The sequence below is a fragment of the Dermacentor andersoni genome, chromosome 3 (assembly GCF_023375885.2).
Source record: "Dermacentor andersoni chromosome 3, qqDerAnde1_hic_scaffold, whole genome shotgun sequence".
Taxonomy (NCBI): Eukaryota; Metazoa; Arthropoda; class Arachnida; order Ixodida; family Ixodidae; genus Dermacentor; species Dermacentor andersoni.
In genome coordinates, this window is record NC_092816.1 from 220,882,634 (window position 1) to 220,898,292 (window position 15,659).

The window sequence follows — 15,659 nt, forward strand, 5'->3', positions numbered from 1 at the left end:
CGATTTAGTTTTTCTTCGAGTTTATGCAATCTAACGTGAAAGTTGCCGATCTTCGTTTAGATACTTTTCTGACTGTTTTTTATGGCTTTTATTTCAGCAGACAGTTCGAACTGACATTTTGCTCATTGCACAGAACGAGTATGAAAATCTTTCAGTAAATGAAAAAGAACTCGCATTTGTTCTGCGGGATCACAGGACAAGTCTTTCAAGGAAAGCAATGATGCCGAACAAGTGTCAGGCCCGGGATTTGTTTCCACATCACCGGAGCATAGTAGTAGAAACATTAACGAAAAACAGTCACAGGCATTTTCCCAAAACACTTGTGAGCAAGGGAGCCACAGCAAGTACGGGTCGCCGCTTTTCTTACCATATAAAGAATATCGTTTACACACCTGCGAAGCGCAAACGGGCGAAGAGTGAATCATGCTGCCTACGTTGCTCTCTTGCCCACTGAAGTGACGAGCTTACGGCCAGTAGATATAGGTAGTCTCAGGAACTGATGCGAGTGTCGATGAGTATTTCCTGCAGACAGCGAGCTGCGGTGCGGGGCAAACATCCGAGATAATACCCGGAAAAACGTGGCGTTGTTAGGTGTAGTCCACGTGTTCCAGAGTTGTAGAAACGGTAATTGCCGTCTGAGCAGGAGGCAGGCACACCATAAGGACGTATGACAGGAAAACTTGCGAAGCGTAAACGGGCCAAGCGTGGATCATGTTGCCTACGTTGCTCCCTGGCCCACTGAAGTGACGAGCTTGCGGTCAGTAGATATAGGTAGTCTGAGGAACTCATGCCAATGTCGATGAGTATTCCCTGCAGACAGCGAGCTGCGGTGCTGGGCAAACATCCGAGATAATACCAGGAAAAACATGGCATTAAACGGTGATTGCCGTCTGAGCAGGAGGCAGGCACAGCATAAGGACGGATGACAGGAAAACCTGTCAGGAAACCCTCAACGAGGTCCTTAAGGCAAAGGGCCCACAGGCAAGTGCTATACAAAGCGCTTCTTTCGCAGCAGGAGCCTCTGATTAGAGACCGTGCTACGAAACTAGTGGGCCTACTAGTTGTAACGCGTCAAAATCCTGTAAAACGTTAAAAACAGTTTTTAGTTTAAAAAGCTGGTCAGCAACAAGGAACGTACCCGGGTGTAAAGGGATATGCTGTCGGTAGGCTAGAGGGAAGTGTTTTTTCCTTTGAGATTCCTCTTCCCGACACTCCAGCAGGACTTGGAGGATGGTCAGTGTCTTACCACATTTCCAGCATGTTAGAGCTTCGCTACCGGTGAATAGATAAGAGTACGTGCCATAGGTAGGGCCTATCCTAAGGCGACAGAATGTGACCTCATTTCGCCGTGTTTTTGTTATATGAGCGTAATTTTCTAAGTATGGCTCAATTGAATGGAGTTTATTGGAGGTTTCAGCGTCCCATATCTGTTGTCAATGCATTCTAAGTTTTTTTGGGAAAAATGGTTTTAGGTCTGAGAGTGGGATACCTACGGAAGGGTTGCCAACTATCGTTGTAACGGACTTGGCAATTTCATCAGAAAGCATTTTGCCCCTGATGCCTTTGTGCCCAGGCACTGAACATACTATGATGTCTTGATTAGACGTATATAATTTGCACAGGAGTGAATATAACTTAGTGAGTATGGGGTTATTGAGGCTCTTGAGTGACATCAGAAATTTTACGACAGATAGGGAGTCTATAAATACAATGGCTTTCTGTAGCTTTGTTTTCTTGATTTGTTGAACAGCAGGCAGTATTGCGTAAGCCTCTGTGGTGAAGATGCTTGTTTCCGGGTGCATAACGTTGGATTCGAAGAACGATGGGCCGACAGCTGCATACGAGACGCCAGCGTGTGACTTCGCGGCATCAGTGTAAAATTCCGTGTACGGGTACTTGTGCAGGAGTTCTAAGAAATGCCTTCTAATATATGCCTCTGGAGCATGCTTTGTCACCTCTACAAACCATTTATCGCATTATATGTGCTGCCACTGCCACGGTGGTAATGGCATCGCTGGGACCATGAGGTTTTGCTCAAGAGTCGAAACTTCCATTTGCTCAGAAAGTTTTCTTACGCGCAGAGAAAATGGTTATCTAGCTGCAGGTCGATTATCAAACAGCTGTGCAGATGTGAGGCCATGTATGGTTTCGCAACACGGATGGTCGCGGTTCGCGTTAACTTTCAGAAAGTAAACTGCAGTACGACCTCAGAAGATGAAGCGACCACTCGTTGGTCTCAACGTAGAGACTCTCTACAGTACTCGTCCTGAAGGCACCGGTATCTAGACGGATACCTAGGTGATGAATGAGGTCAAGAATCTTTAAGGCATTTGGGGTGGCGGACAGGTAAATCACGGCCCCTTAGTCTAGGCGTGTACGTATAAGGCTTTTGTACACATTCATGAGGCATTTCTTGTCACTACCTCATGTTGCATGCGACAAGGTTTTCAGAATGTCCATTGCTTTTAGGCATTTGTGCTTAAGATATCTGAGGTGCGGAATGAAAGTTAATTTTTTATCCAGCACAATGCCCAAAATGTTGTGTTCTGTGTTTACAGGTACGCGCTGTCCATTTAGGACTATATTGGGATCTGCAGATAGTCCTTTCTTTCGTGTGAATAAAACACATGAGCTTTTATTGGGATTTACTTCAAAGCCAGTTTCTCTGGCACGTTTAGACACTTTGCTCAGTGCAATTTGGATGTGTCGTTCACAGATTGCGAGGTTACATGAACTGAAACCACTCTGTACACCATCTACATATAGAGAATAGAGCACGCCGTGCGGCATTGCTGAACGCAAGGAGTAAATTTTTATGATGAAAAGCGTACTGCTGAGTACGCACCCCTGCAGCATCCCAGTTTCCTGTGTATACGGTCTGGACAGAGACCAACTCTAACGCGGAACATCTGATTCGATGAGTAGCTTTCGAATATGTTAAACCCATTCCCGCGAGTACCAATTTCTTAAAGATCTCGTAATATTCCAAACCGCCACATTGTGTATAATATCCTTTTTACATGTCGAGGAAGACAGACATAAAAAACTGTGTGTGCATAAAAGCGTCGCAAATATTTGCTTCTATGTGAACAAGACTGTCTGTTGTAGAACGGCCTTCTCTAAAGCCGCACTGATAAGGATCTTCAAGGAGATGTAAAAAACTGCGGTTTATCATTTTTTCATGAAGTTTGCAAAGAGAACTTGTTAAAGCAATGGGACGGTAACTTTCCGCTGAGGATGTATCTTTACCTTGTTTTAGAATGGGTACTACTATGGCTTCTCTCCATACCTGTGGAAGGTACTCCGTTGCCCAAATAGTGTTAAAGAGGGACAGCACGGCCAAATGAGCGTCAGAGTCAAGATGCTTTATCATCTCATACATAATATGGTCGGCTCTAGGAGCAGAGCTTTGGTAATTATTTAATGATACTCTGAATTCAGTAACACTGAATGGACGTTGGTAAGGTTCGTTTTCAGCACATTTCTATTCAACGGCTTGTTTTCTGCTGATTGTTTTAGTTTATTTAAAGGCTCCGAATAATGTTCGGAGCTGCACACTTGCTCGAAATGCTGTCTAAGGGCGTTAGCCTGGTCTTCAAGGTTATTGCCTTGGACATCGACCAAAGGCAGGAGATAAGGTTACTGACCTACTAATTTTTTCAACCAATTCTATACTTTTCCTTCTTGTTTGTAGGAGTTAATGCCGGATACGTATTTCTCCCAGTTTTCCCTTTTAGCAGTGCGCCGTGTTCGTCTTCCTTGGGACTTTATGTGTTTGAAGTTAATGAGGTTCGCACTTGTTGGAGACTGGCGCAGCCTGTGCCAAGGCTTGTTCCGTTTTTTTTTTTTTGCGCATTCTTGCATTCCTCGCTCCACCAGGGCACTCGCGTTTAATTCGGAGCTCCATTCGTTTGTGGGATGCGCTGCAATGCGGCGTCAATCATAAAATAGGTAAAATAAGCAACGGCATCGTTTATATTGAAATCGCTAAGGGCGTTTCGAAGCATATATGTCGTTGTCTTAGATTTCTCCCAGTCTGCAGATGCAATTTTCCATCGAGGGCCGTGTGGGGAAGGATCATGTTCATTTCTAGATTTGAGGCACACAGGAAAATGGTTACTGCAATAAGGGTTCTGAATATCATTCCATTCTAAACAGAGTACTAAGGTCGGATATGCTACGCTCAAGTCTATGGAACTCTGTGTTATTTGCAAGGCAGTAAAATGTTGGTTGTTTCCTATTTAGCACGCTAGTGCCTGAAGAAAACAGGATTTGTTCTATTATTCGGCCTCTTGCATCGCATCGAGAATCCCTCCAAAGAGTATTGTGTGCATTGAAATCTCCACCCAATATGTATGGATCTGGCAGGGCATATTAATCACTCAAGTTCTGCTCTATGGAGCCCAAACTTAGGAGGTACGTAGAGAGAACACATTCTAATAAGTTTTCTTAACGGTAAGGCCTGAACCACAACTGCCTCAAGAAATTTTTGAAGTACTAGAGCACGGCAGGCAATGGGCTTATCACCTATTGTTGCTACACCGCCGGACGACGTGTTGTCATCGTCACGGTCCTTGCGGAAAATGGCGAATTGCGACAGAAAGCCTGACTGTGTTGGTTTTAGGTATGTCTCTTGTACACACAGCACCTTGGGATTATATTTATGTAAGAGTTCTTTGACGTCGTCGAGGTTGTGGAAGAGACATGTAACGTTCCAATTTAGTATTGGTGTATCCATGTTCTTATTAATATGTGCTGTATGTTTAAGAGAGAGAAACTACTTTGGCCCACCGGGCCCTTTCCAGACCCCATGATGCGGGTTTTGCCATTTTTGGCAAGCTACTGAGAACTGTGCCGATCCTTCGGTGTCTGGGACGCCGATGCACTTTGCGATGTATCCATCGCCTCCGTCGAGGCGTTGGATTTCTCTGCGCGTGCAGAGGCCCTTGAAGCACTTGAGACCGCAGACCCTGAGGGCCGCTAGCTCTTGCTGGGCGGCGCAACAGCACTAGCTGGTCCCGCAGTGGGGGTGAGTGGCGATGCCGCCGGTCCACACTGGGTGGACCTAACGGCCGCCGATTACCGTTGTGGCCGTGCCCCCAGCCGTGCCACTTCGGAAAATGTAGGTCCCCGTGCAATAGAGAGACGTTTCCGCGCTTTTTTGAATGAAATGTTTTTTTTTATTTTAAGGGTTAGATTTCTTTTTCCTTCTTCCATGAAGCACAGGAGCGAAAATATGCGGGCTGTTCGACGTCACAGCTTGCACAGTGGAGTGGGTCGTTCCAGTTGTCCGCAGGGTGGTCATGCGACGCGCACTTTGCACAGGTGGTAGGTCTCGGCAGCTCTGAGAGCCGTGACCGGATCTTTGACACTTGCAACATCGTCATGGATTTGTCACGTATGGCCTCACATTATTATTCATGTAGCCTGTGTCGATGCTTTCGGAGAGTATGCTGTTACAATAGGTAAGGATCAGGTGTTTTGTGTGTATTTCCTTATCGTCTCGACGGATCTTGATTCGCTGCACATTCGTGGCATGCTATGCCTTCCAGCCCTTTAGGAGGTCTGCCTCAGTCAATTCTAGCAGGTACTGTTCTGAAACTACACCTCTTGTGCTACTGAGGGAACGGCGGAGGGTTCTTCAAGGAGAAGGTCGCCACTGGCCAATTTCGTAATTTGGTACCCAAGGCCCAGAGTGTCAGTGAGGCACTTTACAACAACAAACGCGGAAAGCGTTCTTACAGTCCTTTGGTTCGTTTCGGTATGGATGACGTGGAAATGTGGGAAGATGTTTTTGCTCTTGGCGAAAAAGTTGAAGGATTCATCGGTGCGCCCTCTTTTCAAAAGAGGACGATTAGGTAGCCTTAGGAATGAGCTCGAACCCATAGAAATACTCAAATTTTCGCAGCTGTGCCAGCCACCCACCATTAAGCAGAAAAGGGGGACGCGACAAGATTCTATATCAATGCAGCCTGCCAGCGCCAGCAGTACACAGCCACTATAACCTAATGTATATACCCAAGATAGGATACACTACACATGGTTAGCCCTTGCCGTCAGGAAATTTGGGTGTGAGAAGAAGTGAAACAAAGGCAGGAAAGATTAAAAGGATAGAGAGAAAAGCGAAGATTGGAGATGAAGACACGGAAAGGCGACTGCCGATTTCGCCCTGGTGGGTCAGTCTGGAGGTGCCGTCTATGTGAAGCCGAGACCGAAGAGGTCTGTTGCCTCCGCCGGGGAGCCTTAAAAGTGCAAGCACCAAATGTCGGTTCAACCCCCAGGATCGCCCTTTCCCGAGACACAGCTACGACGCCGCTCACGGCTGCATGCGGGAAGGCGCAACCCTCGTGTGCTCAAGTACGTGGTGTCGCAACACACCAAGCGCCTGCTGACGCAGACACCCCTGTGGGGCCTCCACAAGATATCGTGAACACTGGTTTGTTTCGATGCCGCGTACAAATCACGGCTTCCAAATGTTGTCCTACACTATACCAAGTACACTCTATAAACTTAACCTAACCGAGTCGAAATTGTGCGTGCTTTCAAAAAGAGTAATGCACAATCTGCTTCTTTAATCTTTTTCTTGAATTTGAGCTTTTTAATTTTCTTTTAATTAATTTCATGCGCATGTCAAAACGCCTTGATAACAATTTCAGTTACTCGCGCATCTTTCGTCACACATTCACCTTCAACAGCTCTGCGCTTCCACGTGCCATTTCTCTGTGGAACGATCTGCCGGATACTATCATTTCCTTAACAAACCGCGATTCCTTCCGCAACCAAGTCAGCAGTCATCTTTCGAGAACACCCTTTTAATCTGTTCACCGAACTATTGGTTTTCATTGTTATTTGTTAGCTGCATTCTGGTTTGTACTGCGCATCAGTTGCATTTTGAAAGTATGCTATATTTCTTGTGTTTGAATTCTTTGTATTAGAAATGTATAAGTCCCACCTGCAACACAATATGTTTAATAGCTCTTATTTATTGTCTCTGTTTCCGTTAATACCCCCCTCCGCTTGCGTCATCCTCCTACGTGCGGTGCACGAACGCCACAGACGCTGAGGAGGTTGCCATCGCTCTGGCGATCTCCGAGGCCGAGTGTCGCACCGTGCTCAGCGACTCGAGGAATGCCGTGCGCAACTTTGCCAAGGGATGAATATGCGCGCCGGTGGCCGCCATCATCGGCAAGCTCCAATTTCAAGACCGCGGCAGCACTGTCCGTATCAAGTGGTTCCCGGCGCACGCCGGCGAGTGTGCATCCTCACCGAACCACAACGAGACGGCCCAGTCGCCGGCGCGAGCGCTTACTTTCCGCGCCCCCGTGAATGCCCGTTCCGTGTGGTGGTTTGAAACCAAGGACAGATTAACTAGTTATACCGAAGTAACCAAGTGTTACCGCTTATCTCGATGGACAATGCCGCCTCCCCACCCGGCACTCAGTCGGAAGGAGGCCGTTATCCTAAGGCAAATACAGACCGCGTCACTCCTCGCCCCCGCCATGCTGCACGTGCTTCATCCAGAGTTCTATCCGAGTGGGCTGTGCGGTGCTTGTGCAGCGGGTCCGGGGGACCAATGGCACATCATGTGGGACTGTGCCAGGTTCCCGACGGCAGCTACCTCCAGGACTTACCCGCCCGAACTTCAAGGTGCACTGCAGTCTGCAGACAAGGACTCACAACTATGGGCCGTCCAGCAGGCCCGGGGTGCGCTCGAAAAGCACAAGCGTCATGACCCGCTACAAACGGGCCCAACTGGGCTAGTGCAGAGTAGGGTATAAACCCGGGTCGACGCTTTACCAGCGTCACGATGCGTTAAACCGTCGTTTGCCGGCACTTTATTAGTGTTATCCCTATACTATACTAAAATAAAGATAAATAGAAGCTTCTGTGAAATTTTGTGGGATGTTCGATGATCATGAACGATGATCCTCCGGTATGTATATCTATACAAAATGCTGTAGTCTCAGTTCTCTGAGTTTATTTCTGCTAGGTGCGGAAATCACCTGCTGTCTGTACTGCGTGGTTTTATGAAAGTGTGTGACAAGTCAAGCTACCTTAATGCAGCTTTATACCCCGCCCTCCCCATCACAGCATGTACTCCTTACCTGTCTCGAGAAATAAACTAAAACATTGTTGCAGTGTTTACGAGGGTCTTGCAGCAATTGTCCTGTAGATCAGCGGTATACTTCTTGAACACGTATAATAGATCAGTTTGGTTCCCTTAAGATACTTCAATATGTATAGTTTACCGTTGCAAGATATTGTTTCATGAATCTACTCGTCAAAAAATAAATTGTGGAGATTTACGGGTACAAACCCCCTATGATTACGCGGTTTCCACCCGTAATTATATAAGTTTGATCAACTGGCGTTCCTTAACATGAACGAGCAGTATTTTGCATTTCGAACCCATCCAAATGCGGCGGCCACGGCCGGGATCTGCTCCCGTGCCACAGGTCTTAGGGGGATAACACCAAAGTCACTACGCCACCACGGCCCGTATTGCTGAGCTGCTGAATTTTGTACCTGAGTTTCTTGAAATTAAATGATTTCAAATACTCCACAAAAACATTGATGGTTTAGAATTAAAATCTACCTGCTACAGCGGGTGGCTTTCTTCATTTTCTTTTATATGCAACAAACCTATTCAAGTTCGCTGCAGGACATGTCAATAAAACAGTTTGAAATTTCCTGTTCCCAAGCTTTTTACGCTAAGGGTGCCAAGCTACGCAAGGCACCCTTACCAGTTAAGCGGGAATTAAGAGGTAGCTTTAGCTCGGGTGCCCCTTTCTAAATACATGTTAAGGGAGAATACGTTTTCCTCGGCAACCACTGCACCAAACGTGACGAGGTTTGTTGCAGTTAAAAGAAAAACAAAATCTAGTGACTACTTCTTTCGAGTTTTTGATGTAGGTTGTGGATTCTTTATAAAAAAATGGCAAAATCACAAATTTTCTGGAAATGAAGCTATCAAGTTTACAACTCCGTAACTCAGCAATGAAAAATGATATCACAATTCTGTGACGGCATCTAATAGTGCATCTAAAGGGATAAAATTGATATGTCACACATGAATCTCAAAAATCTATTAATGCGAAAATGTTAGCTCTTTTTTATTCTATGGGAGACATGGAATAAAAAGATAGCTAGCAGAGCATGTGTCAAAGTAGTTTTCTCGGTTCCGGATAAGCTTGGGAAGATGTGCAAAATGGTTAATACTGATTTTATTCCAAGAGAGTGCAACATCAAACATGAAAATCAACTCGTCTCTTGTAAAGAAGGAGTTGTCTACGTCATTCCGTTGTCATGTGGCAGGCTTTATGTCAGTCAAACGGGGACATGCCTTAATGAACGCCTGGAGGAGCACAACAACAATGTGCACAATACTGTAAAAGGGCATCTTGGCATCCACTGTAGAGACTGCGACTGCAAGGCTTGCCACCCCCATTTCGCTCGAACACAAGTTTTAAGTAAACATAGCAATCAACCAACGCGTGAAATCATCGAAGCAGCGCACATCGCCTGGTCAAAAGACGCATGCGTCAGTAACCCCTCCTTATCGATTACGTCCAAAGAACTGGAATTTTTAGCGGGGGGGGGGGGGGGGATATGATGATTACAGTTATCTCCCTTGTTCAGTGCGGCATGTATGATTGACTGTGAATATATTTATGTTTTCGGATTCTCCTGTTGGTTGGAGCTGTTATATATTCTTCGTTCCAAGCAATAAACTTCATTTGCAAGTCAGCGCTCGCCCGTGTCGTTCTCCCTGCTGTCCCCGTCAAAACCGCGCTGTTCTGTTTTAAATATGGCTTACCAACTCGCCCAAACGTCCATTTTAGCGAAAATACAGCTTTTGCAGACCCCTTGTACACAAAGTAACAAATTCGCACAACGTAACAAATTCAAATAAAGTATACATTTACACATAGGATTTGTCCGCTTTGAATGATCCAATGGATGCCGTTTACAGAAGCGCGATATCTGTTCTTGATGCAAAGCTATTAATTTGTAAGCTTCATGCTTCTACTTTTTTTCAATCTTTCAAATTTCTGAATATATATTTTTTTAATTCAGGCCCTAAATCCATATTCCCTTTCGAGCAGTAACTAGCTTTTATATTTCTCTCTCAAATGCAACACATTTCATTATTATTGGTCCAGGGATTATCTTAGGAAAACATTTTTCCGTTTTACATGTATTTCACTCGACCAAGTCGAAATTTGGTCCGAGCTACAGCTTCCTCTTAAGGTCATTGTTATTGAAAGGAACCTTTCTGCGCGTTGATTCTAAGCGTAGGAGATATCGTATTTTTCATTTCTTGCCACGTTGGAGGTTTTTGTGGATAATCAAGCACAAAGGGGCAGGAAGCGCTGATGGTGATCATCCGCGTTATCATCACTATTTCCGTCATTAAGAACCACGCAACGAGCGTTGGCGCGAAAAATAGTAGGCCTAGAGTTGAGGGAGAGTCAAAGTGGATAGATCATTTACTTGTTGAGAGTAAGATGAAGACAGCAAGTTGTGCACCTCATATATTGTGCGGACTCAATAACTGGTGGTATTTTCTGCGCACAGAATGAATGTCAGTGCGAGATAAACGCAGTAGGCAAGATATTTGATGGGGTGACATCAGGGTGTAGGCAGCCATAGGGTGTCATGTGACCTGGCCAATTGGAAATTGTAAGGAGGGGTCTTAATCCTACGATGACGGCAGTTTACCGGGCAGTGACGCCGCTAACGCCTTCGCTCGAGCATTCTCGCGGGCTTTGCGAAAATCATGTCCGAGCCGCTGTGTCGAGAGCTCGTTAATATTCTTCAATAAAACTTGTGTAACTCATACAGTGTGGTAATTTCGGCATTTGTAGCTCAGGATCTCGAGTCGAATTCATTATAGTATTGTTACGCCTGAAATTTTCGTTAGAAAAATTCCAGCAGTAGCTATCTCACGATCACTGTCACAGTATTGCAGTAGCCATCCAAGCAATGTGTAGAAACATTGTATTGCTAAATAAACCTGTATTTGGAGTCTCTAGTGGCCATTCTGGGACTTACATTGCTTTCGGCTTATGCAACATGCCCTTTAGCCGGAATTAGCCCATTTTGCTATGACTATCGCTCGCCGCGATCGGCCGGGATCAAGATTGCATGACGGTGACAGTATGACGATGACGCAGTAACGACGATGAAATCACTTTAAAAGAATGACTTCGATAGAGCAACAAACGTGGCATAATGATGACATCGTGACGTCAGTTAGACAACGTTTTTGAAGTTGTTACGATGGTATAATGCTGAGAGCGTCGCGACAGTGGGTGAGGACGACGGGATGACGACAATGGTGACGCCGAGTGTACTACGGCGACGGTACGACGAGAATCGGAGGACGAAGCTAAAATGACGATGATGGAAGGAACGTTTACGCACCAGGAAGCTAGTATGACAACGGCGGCACAATCACTACCTAATGATGACAGCATTGTTACGCTTGAATAACCGAGAAGGGACGTCAATGGTCGACGAAGGCGGAGGGGCGACAATGGTATGGCCTTTCTGAATTGATGTTAATACGGTGGCGTGAGAACGATGGCATGATGACAATAGGATGACGACGACTGACGAAGGCAAGAGTCAGACGAAGTTGGAATGCCCATAATGGAACAACCATGACGGCATCATGACCGTCAGCACATACCTACGGGCGGAAGCAAGCAGACAACTTAGGTCACTGGCTCAGTGTACGAAGCTAGATAAACAGATAAATGTAGTCAAAGTGGTTGAAGTAAGTAAAGAATAGTATTCACAATAGACTTTGCCAGCCAATGGTCATGCTTGACGCACCGTTTTCGAAAGCGGCTAGCCAGTGGCGAACAGCACTTTCAAACAAAAAGCTTTGCGAATTCGGCTCCCCTGCTGCTACACTTCCACTAATGGAAGTTTGGGTCGAGATCTCCAGCTCTGAATTCTGTAGATTTCTAGTTAATACATATTTGTCTTATACTTCTCACACAACACGAACATTTCATCCGATGCAGCACTTTTCGCTTATAGCTTATGTGTGCAGCTAGATCAAATGAAGGCGCGCAAGAACTATCCTCATGCCAGGCATGTGTTTTTCCTCCGCTGTGTCCTCCATCGTTCCTGCGCTGTCGAAAGTGACAATGATCCTTTTGGGCGTGTGCCAGCCACGTCCCAGTCCACAAAACTGCACCATTTTCTTTTTCTGCGCGAAAGTCACAGCCAAAATGACGGCGATGGCGCTGCTCGCTAGCCATTCCTCCTGAAGAAGGCCTGTACCACAGGACAATTTTTTTTGCCTCGTTCTCTCACGTCAGCGGAAATGAAGGTTTCGCGCATTCGCAAGGTGTGGCTTGCCAAGTCGCAGTGGACACCTCTCGGATGTGCGTCGTCTTCAGCGAGCATTTAAATTGCAAACCGTCTAGAGAATAACGGCGTCCCAGCCTGCTGACTCTGAAAGAAACGGACCAGCTGTCCTTTCGCGAGGAGGAGGCCGAGAGCGGCAGGCGCCGTGTCGAGACGACGTCTTACCGCACGATTTCTTTTTAAGCCATCCGCTTGGAGCGCCTTTTCCTGGCGGGGCCTGCGCATTCCAAATGCTGCGCCGTTCAGTTCGTGCTCGCTTGTTGTTAGGCATGCACGTGAGAGCACCTATCCTGCGTGCCTACCCTGGCCTCGATCGCATTAGATGTGTATGCACGATACGTGCACGCCCGTAGCTCGCAATCCGACGTGCCTTTACTATTGCGGCTCACTCGGCGCGCTTTGTGTCGCCGATGAAGTCAGCAGCCCGAGAAATGAGGCTAGCTGGAAAGCCGTCGCAATAAATGCTTGTAGGGCGATGCTCGGTGAAAAAAAAAAAAACCACCAAAAGTGCCCCCGCGCGGATCATACCAACAGTTCTGCTTATTGTATCATGCGTAAGAGACTTCAACTTTTTTTTATACTAAAATGCTGGCTTTTACACTTGATGCCATAGTATTAAATCCACTTTTTGCAAAGCCCGTGGTGTTCCTATTTGTGGGTGGAAAAGGGCCAGGCGCCTACGCAGCATCCTAGGCATGATAGTATCATCTAAATAATAATTTGAGTAGATGGGTGGGAAATCAACGTGAAGAACTGTTATTTCCACATACAATGGGAAAACTCTCGATGTTTTGTATCATGTGTATTTAGCACTGGCCCTTTATACTACTTTCGAGATGGTCACCGCGCCCTGCTTTCTCTTGCACACCACTAAAGCTGATTGACTGATTGAAGCTTTTCAGGTTTTACTACATCTATAGCAGTTTAGAATTTTGCCTATCTAGTTCATATGCCCTATCTGCATCAGAACATGTCTCCATACTGTGCACGGCAGCAAAGACCCTGGCTCCAACTCTTCTTGTTTTTTTCGCACTCTAAACTCTAAATACTCTAAACGTATCTTTCTTATCTTGGCCGATGACCAGTTAACGCTTCCGTCAGCTTTGAGCGCCAGCGCTTCTGGCAGATATTCCCTACCATCTTCACAAAGTGAATATATTGGCAATCCATTCCAATCGGCTAACTAATTTCCAATCCAAAGCGTTGTCAAAATAACAACTTTGCCGCCATGCAGGCATGGTGGCTTCGCACTTAACAGGCTCAAAGCGAACATATACCATTACCAAAAACAGCATGGTTGCCGCGTTTTCTTGAACGCGTGCAGTGAGGTTTCGCGGCTGGAAGAGAGAGAGAGAGACCTTTATTATGACAGAAAACCTAAGAGGATGACTTGAATCAATGTTTTGAACTGCTACTCAGCATTGGGGAAGGCAAATAGCAGTAAAAAGATAGATAGATAGATAGATAGATAGATAGATAGATAGATAGATAGATAGATAGATAGATAGATAGATAGATAGATAGATAGATAGATAGATAGATAGATAGATAGATAGATAGATAGATAGATAGATAGATAGATAGATAGATAGATAGATAGATAGATAGATAGATAGATAGATAGATAGATAGATAGATAGATAGATAGATAGATAGATAGATAGATAGATAGATAGATAGATAGATAGATAGATAGATAGATAGATAGATAGATAGATAGATAGATAGATAGATAGATAGATAGAGCGAGAGAGAGATAGGCGTTGGTGATTGGGATGAAAAGGTTTGGTGAATGAACGTGAATAGTAATTAAACTCTTCAAATTTTCAAATCCGTATCACTCTACGTGGCGGGGGGTGAGGCTTACTAATTGTAGCCTTAGTGTTCAGCTGTCCTAGTCGCTGCATGATGCACAGCGAGAAAAAAACATTTAGCGACGGGATTTTGTGTTGCCAAGCCACAAGGTAACAATGAGAGACGCCGTTCTCGATGACGCCAGATGAATTTTGACCCCTTGGAAACGTTTAAACAGCACCAAAATACTACTACACGTGCGCTTTTGCCACCTAATCCGATCAAAGAGCAGCCAGTATGGCCGGAAATAAAACCTTAAACCTTGTGCTCGGCAACACAATAGCATAACCACTAATCAGAGCAGCGGACTTAAGCGGGGTATCAGGTTACAGCAATCCACATTTAGAATGAATTTTCTGCGCGTAAGGTTGACCCAAGGAATACTGTTCGCGATCACATTCTTATGAAGGTGCGACGAAAGAATCGGCCATTTTGCTAGCTCAAGAATGAAGTTCGATGGATCCGGTGCTATATGCTGAACAAAAAAAAAACCTACGAAACGAAACTTTGCGAACTTTCGAGCAGGTGGTCCTGTCTTCGTCGTGGGCTAAAGACTGCAATCCACTGAGGGAGAGAAGGCACAGCTTCGGCAAGTAAAAGAATCACATAAAAATGACCCGGTTTCTTGTAATGACATGGGACACGTTTCCAGCGCTTGCTGGAAACGACGCGAACAGAAACACCCCGCAAAGGTGTTTTCGCTTAAAGTACGTAAGGCGAGAAACGCTATTCAAAAACTACATAATGTCTGTATCTGCGCACGCATGCTCCAAGAATTGTTGGCAAGGACGCCACCACGAACCTTGTGCTTACATACAAGAGACAATAATAGGAGCGGGTGTTAAATTGCTACGAACCGATGACGCTCACAGGAGTGGCGGGCAGGACGCCTCCGAAGAGGAGGTGGTCTCGACAGCCGAGCAGGCCACCCATTTAGTTCGCGTGCGCGGCCGTGAGGCAGCGGCTGGCGGCAAGCCCTTGTCAGCGCCGGGCCACCGGCGATTGCACCGCCAGTGGACAGCGCCTGGCCGAAGGCATAATGACGACCGAGAATTCGATGACGGAGACCCCTTCTACCGGCGCCTCTTCCACCGGCGACAAGCACGCAACGCTGATGTTAACAGTAAGCACTCCCTTACAAAATTTTTTATAGAAAGTCCATAGACAGTCTTTAGACATTTGTCTATGAAGTTTATAGACTGTCTATCGACATTTCTTTAGACTAGTCTATGGACAGTCTATAGACTTATGGCGATACACTTTTTATAGACTAGTCTATAAAAAGTCTGAGTCTACAGACTGTCTATAGACTGCCTATAGACTTATGGCCGTAAACTTTTTAAACTTATGGCCGTAAACTTATGGCCGTAAACAGTCTATAGACTGTCTATACACTGTCTATAGGCCGTCTATAGACTTAT

At 45.7% G+C, this 15,659-nt stretch overlaps 1 protein-coding gene across 1 annotated transcript in view; it reads left to right on the forward strand.

Annotated features, from left to right (window-relative positions):
- The window catches only part of LOC129383039 (uncharacterized), a 144,371-nt gene that overhangs the window by 30,266 nt on the left and 98,446 nt on the right, over positions 1-15,659 (forward strand). Inside the window, exon 2 of the mRNA XM_055067241.2 lies at positions 15,111-15,361. Within this exon, the coding sequence (XP_054923216.2) occupies positions 15,111-15,361 (251 nt within the window). The remainder of the gene's footprint in view (positions 1-15,110; positions 15,362-15,659) is intronic.